The following is a 14,490-nucleotide window of genomic DNA, read 5'->3' as shown; positions in this document are numbered from 1 at the left end:
TGCCTGCTGCAGCCCTTGTAGTTCCTGTTAAGTGCCTGCTTACACTATGGCACCAACTTACAAACTGAGCTCCTGTGCACAGAGGCGGGGTTATAGAGTAGGCGGCGCTGTGCATCTTGGGAACAGTCAAAAGCTTCGAGCCTGTTGGTGCCTCGGATCAAGATCCTACACTACACCCCGATGTTAATCCTTGTGGAGCCCAGTGTACCCCGCAGCAGAAACAACATTTGTATGTGATGCTTATGTTAGATTAACTACAGTGTGTGGAGGCAATGCATGTTTAACAAAATGTGTAGGCAGTGAAGAATGTGTATGGGTTTAACATAAAGTGTAGGGACATAATCATTTGAAAAAGTGTATAGGTAGCATAGCTGGCAATTTCACTTATGACAAAAATTGGTATTCTGTGTTGCAATTTTGTTCTTTTTTTTAATTAGGTTTTTTTTCCTAGAAATGCAGTGGACCAGAAGTTCCGGCTCCACCCCCTGAAGGGCCAGCAAGGATTAGTACATCTACACCAAAGTGATTCAACAGCCAGGGGGTAATGCACTGAGATTTTCTGTGACTGATGTACATTTTTAAAATGACTAAAAATTGGCATATTTTGCTTTTATTAACAAGGAGTTTTAACAACTGGAAAAAGCCACCTTAATTCAGTAATATTGAAACCCAGCAGCTCAACACATTAACCACCAGATCTGTACATAAAACAGTATAAATGCACTGTGAAGTATGCAGCAATATCCTAAACTATATTCTCTTTCTACGCACCATTCATATGGGTTGGAGCTATTTTGAGTTTTTTGGGAAAGGAATAGACTTGTTTTAGGATTCAGTCACTTCTTTTCTACTTGTTGCACATCACAGTTAGTAACACTGATAGAAAGGGTACTGTCTATGTAGAACAGTGTAGCGATGGCCAACTATCATCAATGTTCAAAAACCATTGATGGTTTGATAGTGATAGCAAATTCTTTTGCCATCGACATACATTGGCGGCAGAAGTCCAATGGTGGATGGCGGGTGAGGTCTGCGCATGCGCAAAGGCTTACCATCAGTGGCAGAACAGTCGAAGGATAACCCCTGTACAGTGTGTAGAAAGTATCATTTATTTCTCAGTGGTTGGCATTACAAGAGTATTGTAGGTTTGTTAGATCATTATTTACACTTAAAGCTGGGTACACACTAGACCAGGCCTGGCCAACCTGTGGCTCTCCAGCTGTTGTAAAACTGCAAGTCCCATCATGCTTTGCCAGAGTTTTGCTATTAAGGAATGCTAAAACCGTGGCAGGGCATGCTAGGATGTGTAGTTTCACAACATCTGGAGAGCCACAGGTTGGCCAGGCCTGCACTAGACGATATTTTTGACGAATTGCCAATATCCAACGGACCGAAATGATAAATCATTCCAATAGTCCGGTGTGTATGCACTAGTGCGCGCTCCCACGGGCCGATCGTTGCATCTTCAGATTGGCTGTGCATGCAGGTCAATCTGAAGATATCGTTTGAGGTGCTCAGCAGTGTAATGAAGGACGGAACGAGGGATCGTTCCGATGTTTATTAAATCGGCTAGTGTGTACTGGCTTTCTTGCCTGGTCCAGGACGAGGGTAAAATCGCCCCATCGGCAAGATTGGCAGTCGTCTAGGGTGTACCCAACTTGAGTGTGCTTCTTTCTGACTTAATTAAAATGGCAGTTATGTTCTGCAGAGATGGTACTTTCTTACTGCTCTGTATTAATGAACACGAATATTATACATAATATAGTATCTTGCGCCTTATAAGGAATAGAGAAAAAATAAATAACTGATACATTTGTTACAAGTAATAATACACCCACTGTGGATTACAAGGGCTGGACCAGGTTTGTAGTGGATGAGTATCTTTGTGGAATTCTCCCTCTCTGTATTAACACCAAGGTCCGCCCCCCCCCTCCCACACACACACACAGCATGGTGTATACTCAAGGTAATTCAAATGAATGACTTTAGTATATTTAACCATCTTTACATCCCCCTTGCTAGAACTTCAGTTTTTGTTTTTTTACCTGGCAGTTTGAAGCGGGAGAAATTTACTTGCGGCCCTATATCTCATGTGAGATTCTGCAAACTCACACTAGTGCTTCTCATATTTTAACTTACAAGAGGGACATATTAATAGTTATATGCCAACAACATCCAGAGATAAATTCAGCAGTTTACCAATGTAAATGGGGAACAACAACACTTATAGACTGTGGAATAGTCACACGCACCTTTTCAGCTTCTTCTGCAGTGCCAATCTTGTTCACCGTCTCTGCATACTTTCTCCAGTAGATGTGAGCGAGTGGGAATTGCATGAGAAAAGCATCGTACACTTTCCTACAAGCTGCCAGGTTTTTCTGTGAGAGCCAAGGAGAGATAGGTATGTAGACATCTGTCAGCATTCCTTGCACATCCAAGTAAACTAAAGAGGGATTTAAATTAACCTTAGCGATGTTGGGTTACCCTAGCCAAACATCATGGAGGCACAACACTGGGAACTGATTCCCCCCTAAAGGGTTTAAAATCAGAGGGATTCGAGAACAAGTCATGTTGTCAGAGAAGAGTTTGATGTATTCAAAGATTGGATAATAGGACAGCTAAATGAACAGACAAACTGATGCAGGCACAAGCAGGCTGTCCATCAGACACAGCTTCTACTGTATTGGCAGATCTATAATGGATGCAGGGTGTGGGGTCAAGGGAGGCCCACATTGTAAACCTTGCACGCGCTGAATATACCTATGTGGCCGCTGCTGAAGAAGTCACCGGGAATATAGTACCGTTGCCATTTTACCAGAGATATATGCAGTACAGAAATCAGAGAGAAAATTATACCAAACTCCATTTTGCCGTAGATATGTGCATGCACGGTGCTGGAGACGTTACTGCATAAGCAAGAACTCGCACTGATATTGCACGTGGCCCACCTTCTCTGAGAAAATGACTTGGTGCTGCTGCTGCTTCTGTGTATACAATGCTGCAAACATGTAATAAATAAAATGACCAAATCTATTATGGGTGCCAGAAATTGAAACGGTGCATGTGGCGAACCGAGAGTGCTTGATAGAGATAAGAATAGCTGCAATAGTTACCTTTCCCTCTGCAACAGACACCAGCTTAGTCCACTCTGTGTAACTATTCGGCTTATTTACAGATTCTATCCAGCGTGGTGGCATATTAAGCGCCTCCTCTTTGGGCGCATCATCATCACTGCCTGAGCAGTCCTCAGTGGTGAAAACGTCACAGGGCACGAATGGATGAACAGGGACAGAAGGCACATCTGCACACATTTTATAAAAAAAAAAAAAAAAAAACAACACAGTTACATTATCCTTATAAGCAATGCATTACAGCAAATGACAGACACATACTACTCTCTGGGGTATATTTACAGTGCCTAAAGCAGACACATGGTGATGTTGCCCGTAGCAACCAATCAGATTCTAGCTATCATTTCTTTATTGCAGTATGGAAAAATAAGAATTTACTTACCGATAATTCTATTTCTCGTAGTCCGTAGTGGATGCTGGGGACTCCGTCAGGACCATGGGGAATAGCGGCTCCGCAGGAGACAGGGCACAAAAATAAAGCTTTAGGATTAGGTGGTGTGTACTGGCTCCTCCCCCTATGACCCTCCTCCAAGCCTCAGTTAGGATACTGTGCCCGGACGAGCGTACATAATAAGGAAGGATATTGAATCCCGGGTAAGACTCATACCAGCCACACCAATCACACCGTATAACTTGTGATCTGAACCCAGTTAACAGTATGACAAACGTAGGAGCCTCTGAACAGACGGCTCACAACAATAACAACCCGAATTTGTTTGTAACAATAACTATGTACAAGTATTGCAGACAATCCGCACTTGGGATGGGCGCCCAGCATCCACTACGGACTACGAGAAATAGAATTATCGGTAAGTAAATTCTTATTTTCTCTAACGTCCTAAGTGGATGCTGGGGACTCCGTCAGGACCATGGGGATTATACCAAAGCTCCCAAACGGGCGGGAGAGTGCGGATGACTCTGCAGCACCGAATGAGAGAACTCAAGGTCCTCCTCAGCCAGGGTATCAAATTTGTAGAATTTTGCAAACGTGTTTGCCCCTGACCAAGTAGCAGCTCGGCAGAGTTGTAATGCCGAGACCCCCCGGGCAGCCGCCCAGGATGAGCCCACTTTCCTTGTGGAATGGGCCTTGACAGATTTAGGTTGTGGCAAGCCTGCCACAGAATGTGCAAGTTGAATTGTGCTACAAATCCAACGAGCAATCGTCTGCTTAGAAGCAGGAGCACCCATCTTGTTGGGTGCATACAATATAAACAGTGAGTCAGACTTTCTGACTCCCGCCGTTCTTGAAATATATATTTTCAATGCCCGGACCACGTCCAACAACTTGGAATCCTCCAAATCGTTAGTAGCCGCAGGCACCACAATAGGCTGGTTCAGGTGAAACGCTGACACCACCTTAGGCAGAAAATGAGGACGCGTCCGCAGTTCTGCCCTGTCCGTATGGAAAATCAGATATGGGCTCTTATATGATAAAGCCGCCAATTCTGATACTCTCCTGGCTGAAGCCAGGGCCAGTAGCATGGTTACTTTCCATGTAAGATACTTCAACTCCACCGATTTGAGCGGCTCAAACCAATGGGATTTGAGAAAATCCAAGACTACATTAAGATCCCACGGTGCCACTGGGGGCACAACCGGGGGCTGTATATGTAGTACTCCTTTTACAAAAGTCTGGACTTCAGGAACTGAAGCCAATTCTTTCTGGAAGAAAATCGACAGGGCCGAAATTTGAACCTTAATGGACCCCAATTTGAGGCCCATAGACAATCCTGTTTGCAGGAAATGTAGGAATCGACCCAGTTGAAATTCCTCCGTGGGGGCCTTCCTGGCCTCACACCACGCAACATATTTTCTCCAAATGCGGTGATAATGTTGTGCAGTCACCTCCTTCCTGGCTTTTACCAGTGTAGGAATGACCTCTTCCGGAATGCCTTTTTCCCTTAGAATTCGGCGTTCAACCGCCATGCCGTCAAACGCAGCCGCGGTAAGTCTTGGAATAGACACGGTCCCTGCTGAAGCAGGTCCCGTCTTAGAGGTAGAGGCCACGGATCCTCCGTGAGCATCTCTTGAAGTTCCGGGTACCAAGTTCTTCTTGGCCAATCCGGAGCCACTAGTATCGTTCTTACTCCCTTTTGCCGTATAATTCTCAGTACTTTTGGTATGAGAGGCAGAGGAGGGAACACATACACTGACTGGAACACCCACGGTGTTACCAGAGCGTCCACAGCTATTGCCTGAGGGTCTCTTGACCTGGCGCAATACCTGTCCAGTTTTTTGTTGAGGCGGGACGCCATCATATCCACCATTGGTTTTTCCCAACGGTTCATAATCATGTGGAAGACTTCTGGATGAAGTCCCCACTCTCCCGGGTGTAGATCGTGTCTGCTGAGGAAGTCTGCTTCCCAGTTGTCCACTCCCGGAATGAATACTGCTGACAGTGCTATCACATGATCTTCCGCCCAGCGAAGAATCCTTGCAGCTTCTGCCATTGCTGTCCTGCTTCTTGGGCCGCCCTGTCTGTTTACGTGGGCGACTGCCGTGATGTTGTCCGACTGGATCAACACCGGCTGACCCTGAAGCAGGGGTTTTGCCAGACTTAGAGCATTGTAAATCGCTCTTAGCTCCAGTATATTTATGTGAAGAGACATCTCCAGGCTTGACCACAAGCCCTGGAAGTTTCTTCCCTGTGTGACCGCTCCCCAGCCTCTCAGACTGGCATCCGTGGTCACCAGGACCCAGTCCTGTATGCCGAATCTGCGGCCCTCTAACAGATGAGCACTCTGCAACCACCACAGAAGAGACACCCTTGTCCGTGGCGATAAGGTTATCCGCTGATGCATCTGCAGATGTGATCCGGACCATTTGTCCAGCAGATCCCACTGAAAAGTTTGTGCGTGGAATCTGCCGAATGGAATCGCTTCGTAAGAAGCCACCATCTTTCCCAGGACTCTTGTGCATTGATGCACAGTCACTTTCCCTGGTTTTAGGAGGTTCCTGACAAGTTCGGATAACTCCCTGGCTTTCTCCTCCGGAAGAAACACCTTTTTCTGAACCGTGTCCAGAATCATTCCCAGGAACAGCAGACGTGTCGTCGGGGTCAACTGAGATTTTGGAAAATTCAGAATCCACCCGTGTTGTTGCAGCACTAGTCGGGTTAGTGCTACTCCGTCCTCCAGCTGTTCTCTGGACCTTGCCCTTATCAGGAGATCGTCCAAGTAAGGGATAATTAATACGCCTCTTCTTCGCAGAAGAATCATCATTTCGGCCATTACCTTGGTAAAGACCCGAGGTGCCGTGGACAATCCACACGGCAGCGTCTGAAACTGATAATGACAGTTTTGCACCACGAACCTGAGGTACCCTTGATGTGAAGGGCAAATTGGGACATGCAGGTAAGCATCCTTTATGTCCAGGGACACCATAAAGTCCCCTTCTTCCAGGTTCGCTATCACTGCTCTGAGTGACTCCATCTTGAACTTGAATTTTTGTATGTACAGGTTCAAAGATTTCAGATTTAGAATAGGTCTTACCGAGCCGTCCGGCTTCGGTACCACAAATAGCGTGGAGTAATACCCCTTTCCCTGTTGTAGGAGGGGTACCTTGACTATCACCTGCTGAGAAAACAGCTTGTGAATGGCTTCCAATACCGTCGCCCTGTCTGAGGGAGACGTTGGCAAAGCAGACTTTAGGAACCTGCGAGGGGGAGACTTCTCGAATTCCAACCTGTAACCCTGAGATACTACCTGCAGGATCCAGGGGTCCACCTGTGAGCAAGCCCACTGTGCGCTGAAATTCTTGAGTCGACCCCCCACCGCTCCTGAGTCCGCTTGTAAGGCCCCAGCGTCATGCTGAGGGCTTTGCAGAACCCTGAGAGGGCTTCTGTTCCTGGGCAGGGGCTGCTTGCTGCCCTCTCTTACCCCTTCCTCTGCCCCGAGGCAGATATGACTGTCCTTTTGTCCGCTTGTTCTTATAGGACCGAAAGGACTGCGGCTGAAAAGACGGTGTCTTTTTCTGTTGGGAGGGGGTCTGAGGTAAAAAGGTGGATTTTCCGGCAGTTGCCGTGGCCACCAGATCCGATAGACCGACGCCAAATAATTCCTCCCCTTTATACGGCAATACTTCCATATGTCGTTTGGAATCCGCATCACCTGACCACTGTCGCGTCCATAAACTCCTTCTGGCAGATATGGACATCGCATTTACTCTCGATGCCAGAGTGCAAATATCTCTCTGAGCATCTCGCATATAAAGGAAAGCATCCTTTAATTGCTCTATAGCAGGCATGTCCAAACTGCGGCCCTCCAGCTGTTGAGAAACTACACATCCCAGCATGCCCTGACACAGCTTTAGCATTCTCTGACAGCAAAACTGTGTCAGGTCATGCTGGGATATGTAGTTTCACAACAGCTGGAGGGCCGCAGTTTGGACATGCCTGCTCTATAGTCAATAAAATACTGTCCCTATCCAGGGTATCAATATTTTCAGTCAGGGAATCCAACCAGACGACCCCAGCACTGCACATCCAGGCTGAGGCGATGGCTGGTCGCAGTATAACACCAGTATGTGTGTATATACTTTTTAGGGTAGTTTCCAGTCTCCTATCAGCTGGATCCCTGAGGGCGGCCGTATCAGGAGACGGTAACGCCACTTGTTTTGATAAGCGTGTGAGCGCCTTATCCACCCTAGGGGGTGTTTCCCAGCGCGGCCTAACCTCTGGCGGGAAAGGGTATAATGCTAATAACTTTTTTGAAATTAGCACTTTTCTATCTGGGTTAACCCACGCTTCATCACATACATCATTTAATTCCTCTGATTCAGGAAAAACTACAGGTAGTTTTTTCACCCCCCACATAATACCCCTTTTTGTGGTACTTGCAGTATCAGAGATATGCAAAGCCTCCTTCACTGCCGTGATCATATAACGTGTGGCCCTACTTGAAAATACGTTTGTTTCATCACCGTCGACACTAGATTCTGTGTCTGGGTCTGTGTCGACCGACTGAGGTAAAGGGCGCTTTACAGCCCCTGACGGTGTCTGAGACGCCTGGGCAGGTACTAACTGGTTTGCCGGCCGTCTCATGTCGTCAACTGATTTTTGTAATGTGCTGACATTATCATCACGTAATTCCATAAACAAAGCCATCCATTCCGGTGTCGACTCCCTGGGGGGTGACATCACCATTATCGGCAATTGCTCTGCCTCCACACCAACATCGTCCTCATACATGTCGACACACACGTACCGACACACAGCAGACACACAGGGAATGCTCTTATCGAAGACAGGACCCCACTAGCCCTTTGGGGAGACAGAGGGAGAGTTTGCCAGCACACACCCAAGCGCTATAATATATATGGGAACAACCTTATATAAGTGTTGTTCCTTATAGCAGCTTAAATATATCAAAATATCGCCAAAAAATGCCCCCCCTCTCTGTTTTACCCTGTTTCTGTAGTGCAGTGCAGGGGAGAGTCCTGGGAGCCTTCCTCACAGCGGAGCTGAGCAGGAAAATGGCGCTGTGTGCTGAGGAGAATAAGCCCCGCCCCCTATTTCGGCGGGCTTTTCTCCCGGAGTTTTAGATATCGGGCATGGGTTAAATACATACATATAGCCTCAATGGCTATATGTGATGTATTCTTTTGCCATAAAGGTATTAAATATTGCTGCCCAGGGCGCCCCCAGCAGCGCCCTGCACCCTCCGTGACCGCTTGGTGTGAAGTGTGTGACAACAATGGCGCACAGCTGCAGTGCTGTGCGCTACCTTCATGAAGACTGAAGAGCCTTCTGCCGCCTGTTTCCGGACCTTCAATCTTCAGCATCTGTAAGGGGGGTCGGCAGCGCGGCTCCGGGACGAACCCCAGGGTGAGACCTGTGTTCCGACTCCCTCTGGAGCTAATGGTGTCCAGTAGCCTAAGAATCCAATCCATCCTGCACGCAAGTGAGTTGAAATTCTCTCCCCTAAGTCCCTCGATGCAGTGAGCCTGTTGCCAGCAGGACTCACTGAAAATAAAAAACCTAAAAACTTTTTCTAAGCAGCTCTTTAGGAGAGCCACCTAGATTGCACCCTGCTCGGACGGGCACAAAAACCTAACTGAGGCTTGGAGGAGGGTCATAGGGGGAGGAGCCAGTACACACCACCTAATCCTAAAGCTTTATTTTTGTGCCCTGTCTCCTGCGGAGCCGCTATTCCCCATGGTCCTGACGGAGTCCCCAGCATCCACTTAGGACGTTAGAGAAATAATAGATAAAATCTGATTGGTTGCTATGGGCAATACCACCGCTTGTCTTGTTTAGAAACTTTAGTAATTATACCCAAGAGTAGCAGAGTACACCATCACATTACATTACCTACCCAGGACCTGCAGACTATTCCATCACATTTTGTACCCACAACCTGCAGAGTACCCCATCCCATTATCTACCCAGGGCCTGCAGACTATCCCATCCCATTGCCTACACAGGGCCTGCAGACTAGCCCATCCCATTGCCTACACAGGGCCTGCAGACTAGCCCATCCCATTACATTGGCTACCCACGGCCTGCAGACTATCCCATCCCATTACTTAACCTATCCCGAGCCTGCAGACTATCCCATCACTTGACCTACCCAAGCCTGAAGACTATCCCATCCCATTAATTAACCCGAGCCTGCAAACTATCCTATCCCATTACTTAACCTACCCAGACTGCAGACTATCCCATCACTTAACTTACCCAGGGACTGCAGACTATCCCATCACATTATGTACCCAAAACCTACAGGGTACTCCATCCCACTACATTGCCTATCCAGGTCCTGCAGACTAGCCCATCCCATAGCTTAACCTACCCAGGGCCAGCAGACTATCCCATAGCTTAACCTACCCATGGCCTGCAGACTATCCCATCATATTATGTACCTATAACCTGCAGAGCACCCCATCACATTACCTATCCAGGGCCTGCAGAGTATCCCATCACATTATGTACTCAGGACCTGTAGTACACCATCAAATTACATTACCTACCCAGGGCCTGCAGAATATCCCATCCCATTACATTACCTACCCAGGGCCTGCAGACTATCCCATCCCATTACTTAACCTACCCAGGGCCTGCGGACTATCCCATCCCATTACTTAACCTACTCAGGGCCTGCAGACTATCCCATTGCATTACTTATCCTACCCAGGGCCTACAGACTATCCCATCCCATAACATTACCTACCCATGGCCTGCAGACTATCCCATCCCATTACTTAACCTACCCAGGGCCTGCGGACTATCCCATCCCATTACTTAACCTACCCAGGTCCTGCAGAATATCACATCCCATTACATTACCTACCCAGGGCCTGCAGACTATCCCATCCCATTACTTAACCTACCCAGGGCCTGCAGACTATCCCATCCCATTACTTAACCTACCCAGGGACTGCAGACTATCCCATCCCATTACTTAACCTACCCAGGGACTGCAGACTATCCCATCCCATTACTTAACCTACCCAGGTCCTGCAGAATATCACATCCCACTACATTACCTACCCAGGGCCTGCAGACTATCCCATCCCATACCTTAACCTACCCAGGGCCTGCAGAATATCCCATCCCATTACATTACCTACCCAGGGCCTGCAGGCTATCCCATCCCATTACTTAACCTACCCAGGGCCTGCAGGCTATCCCATCCCATTACTTAACCTACCCAGGGCCTGCAGGCTATCCCATCCCATTACTTAACCTACCCAGGGCCTGCAGGCTATCCCACCCCATTACTTAACCTACCCAGGGCCTGCTGGCTATCCCACACCATTACTTAACCGACCCAGGGCCTGAAGGCTATACCATCCCATTACTTAACCTACCCAGGGCCTGCAAGCTATCCCATCCCGTTACTTAACCTACCCAGGTCCTGCAGAATATCACATCCCATTACATTACCTACCCAGGGCCTACAGACTATCCCATCCCATACCTTGACCTACCCAGGACCTGCAGAATATCACATCCCATTACATTACCTAACCAGGGCCTGCAGACTATCCCATCCCATTACTTAACCTACCCAGGTCCTGCAGAATATCACATCCCACTACATTACCTACCCAGGGCCTGCAGACTATCCCATCCCATACCTTAACCTACCCAGGGCCTGCAGAATATCCCATCCCATTACATTACCTACCCAGGGCCTGCAGGCTATCCCATCCCATTACTTAACCTACCCAGGGCCTGCAGGCTATCCCATCCCATTACTTAACCTACCCAGGGCCTGCAGGCTATCCCATCCCATTACTTAACCTACCCAGGGCCTGCTGGCTATTCCACCCCATTACTTAACCTACCCAGGGCCTGCTGGCTATCCCACCCCATTACTTAACCTACCCAGGGCCTGCAGGCTATCCCATCCCATTACTTAACCTACCCAGGGCCTGCAGACAATCCCATCCCGTTACTTAACCTACCCAGGTCCTGCAGAATATCACATCCCATTACATTACCTACCCAGGGCCTACAGACTATCCCATCCCATACCTTGACCTACCCAGGACCTGCAGAATATCACATCCCATTACATTACCTAACCAGGGCCTGCAGACTATCCCATCCCATTACTTAACCTACCCAGGGCCTGCAGAATATCACATCCCATTACATTACCTACCCAGGGCCTGCAGACTATCACATCCCATTACTTAACCTACCCAGGGCCTGCAGACTATCCCATCCCATTACTTAACCTACCCAGGGACTGCAGACTTTCCCATCCCATTACTTAACCTACCCAGGGACTGCAGACTATCCCATCCCATTACTTAACCTACCCAGGTCCTGCAGAATATCACATCCCACTACATTACCTACCCAGGGCCTGCAGACTATCCCATCCCATACCTTAACCTACCCAGGGCCTGCAGAATATCCCATCCCATTACATTACCTACCCAGGGCCTGCAGACTATCCCATTACTTAACCTGCCCAGGGCCTGCAGACTATCCCATCCCATTACTTATCCTACCCAGGGCCTGCAGGCTATCCCATCCCATTACTTAACCGACCCAGGGCCTGCTGGCTATCCCACCCCATTACTTAACCTACCCAGGGCCTGCTGGCTATCCCACACCATTACTTAACCGACCCAGGGCCTGCTGGCTATCCCACCCCATTACTTAACCTACCCAGGGCCTGCTGGCTATCCCACCCCATTACTTAACCTACCCAGGGCCGCAGGCTATCCCATCCCATTACTTAACCTACCCAGGGCCAGTTTGACTATCCCATCACATTTCATTACCTACCCAGAGCCTGCAGACTATCCCATCATATTATGTACTCAGGACCTGCAGAGTACCCAATCAAATTACATTATCTACTCATGACCTGCAGACTATCACCTCACATTACATTACCTACCCAGGGCCTGTAGACTATCCCATCACATTACCTACCAGGCCCAAGAGTATGTATCTCAACACATTGCCTATCCATGGCCTGCAGAGGATCCCGTTAGGTTACTCTGCAGTAGGGCAAGGTAATGTATCACAAAACATTACCTAACCAGGGTCTGCAAAGTATCCCATCACATCACATTAGCTATGCAGGGCCTACAGAGTATCCCATCACATTAGCTATACAGGGCCTACAGAGTATCCCATCACATTAGCTATGCAGGGCCTACAGAGTATCCCATTAGCTATACAGGGCCTACAGAGTATCCCATCACATTAGCTATGCAGGGCCTACAGAGTATCCCATCACATCACATTAGCTATGCAGGGCCTACAGAGTATCCCATCACATTAGCTATACAGGGCCTACAGAGTATCCCATCACATTAGCTATACAGGGCCTACAGAGTATCCCATCACATTAGCTATACAGGGCCTACAGAGTATCCCATCACATTAGCTATACAGGGCCTACAGAGTATCCCATCACATTAGCTATACAGGGCCTACAGAGTATCCCATCACATCACATTAGCTATACAGGGCCTACAGAGTATCCCATCACATTAGCTATACAGGGCCTACAGAGTATCCCATCACATCACATTAGCTATGCAGGGCCTACAGAGTATCCCATCACATCACATTAGCTATGCAGGGCCTACAGAGTATCCCATCACATTACATTAGCTATACAGGGCCTACAGAGTATCCCATCACATTAGCTATACAGGGCCTACAGAGTATCCCATCACATCACAATAGCTATGCAGGGCCTACAGAGTATCCCATCACATTAGCTATGCAGGGCCTACAGAGTATCCCATCACATTACATTAGCTATACAGGGCCTACAGAGTATCCCATCACATCACATTAGCTATGTAGGGCCTACAGAGTATCCCATTACATTGCCTACCCAGGTTGCATATTATCCCATCACATTACCTATCTGAGGGCCTATATAGTATCCCATTACATTAACATTACCTATTCAGGACATCAGAGTATCCCGTCACATTACCTATTCAGGATCTCATACAACATTTCCTCGTATAACACAATTTATCGGCCGCATAACCCCTCACTATTCCCATGCAATCTTTACAGTAACTATTTTAAATGTTGCCATTAATGGTTTTAAATTCGGACCTCCAGAGCCGTTTGTCGGAACCCTCCACGCCATCTTCCCTTCGTGACGTCATGCAATAGCGACGGTAACCACCCTCCCCTTCCTACAGTTAGCGGCCAATCAGCCGGACCCAGCAGCCAGTGCAACTCGGGCAACGTGACCAGCATCTGAATCTAGGTCGGCCATCATTGATTCAGGCATATCGATCGTTTAGTTAAGGAAGATCTATTACATTACAGTTTAGTATAATATTTATTTCAAGACGTGTTCTTTTTATAAAGATACAATATCAATATCAGAGCAGCATGTCGTGTTTGTACTAGAGGCCGGCGTCCACCCTTTTGTATTCATGTAATATATAATATATGTATGTATGGTTTCCAGAGCGTCCACTAAAGTGGGAAGTCAAATGCATTGGTGGAAACGAGGCTGAAGTTAGCTTCTTATTCACTTTTTATTCAAATTACAGCTTCTTATTCTGACAATTTAGTTTTGCAAGGGTTAACTAGTCTTGGGCCACAAATTTGACACCTGAAATCAACAAAGCGTGGTCACTTACATATGACCCACTTGTCTTTTGCTTGGCCCAATGCTGTTTTGGGCATGAAATACACTGGCAAACTGGGCGCACACACCATATGTTATAATTTGCCATTCTGAATGAGTAGCTGTAGTTTTGCAAGGGTTAACTAGTCTTGGGCCATACATTTGACACCTGAAATCAACAGAGGGTGGTTACTTACATATGACCCACTTGTATTTTGCTTGGCCCAATGCTGTTTTGGGCATGAAATACACTGGCAAAGTGGGCAAAAACACCATTTTATACATTG

General features: G+C 47.6%; 1 protein-coding gene across 3 annotated transcripts in view; it reads right to left on the bottom strand.

The window, feature by feature from the left end:
* LOC134969121 (pre-mRNA-processing factor 39-like) overlaps window positions 1–13,785 on the bottom strand; it is a 225,143-nt gene extending 211,358 nt beyond the window's left edge. Inside the window, exons 1-3 of one of the 3 annotated variants that reach the window (XM_063944845.1) lie at window positions 13,678–13,785; window positions 3,114–3,301; window positions 2,253–2,378 (exon numbers count right to left, since the gene is read on the bottom strand). In XM_063944845.1, coding sequence (XP_063800915.1) covers window positions 2,253–2,378; window positions 3,114–3,301; window positions 13,678–13,711 — 348 coding nt within the window. In that variant the 5' untranslated portion in view covers window positions 13,712–13,785. Of the gene's footprint in view, window positions 1–2,252; window positions 2,379–3,113; window positions 3,302–13,515; window positions 13,654–13,677 lie in introns of those variants that run through there. The other 2 variants (XM_063944847.1, XM_063944846.1) reach the window with 2 other exon arrangements.
* Window positions 13,786–14,490: the final 705 nt, after the last annotated feature.

Source organism: Pseudophryne corroboree, chromosome 11 (assembly GCF_028390025.1).
Source record: "Pseudophryne corroboree isolate aPseCor3 chromosome 11, aPseCor3.hap2, whole genome shotgun sequence".
Classification (NCBI taxonomy): domain Eukaryota; kingdom Metazoa; phylum Chordata; class Amphibia; order Anura; family Myobatrachidae; genus Pseudophryne; species Pseudophryne corroboree.
The sequence above is the reverse complement of the archived record's forward strand: the minus strand, read 5'-3'. Positions and strand labels throughout refer to the sequence as shown.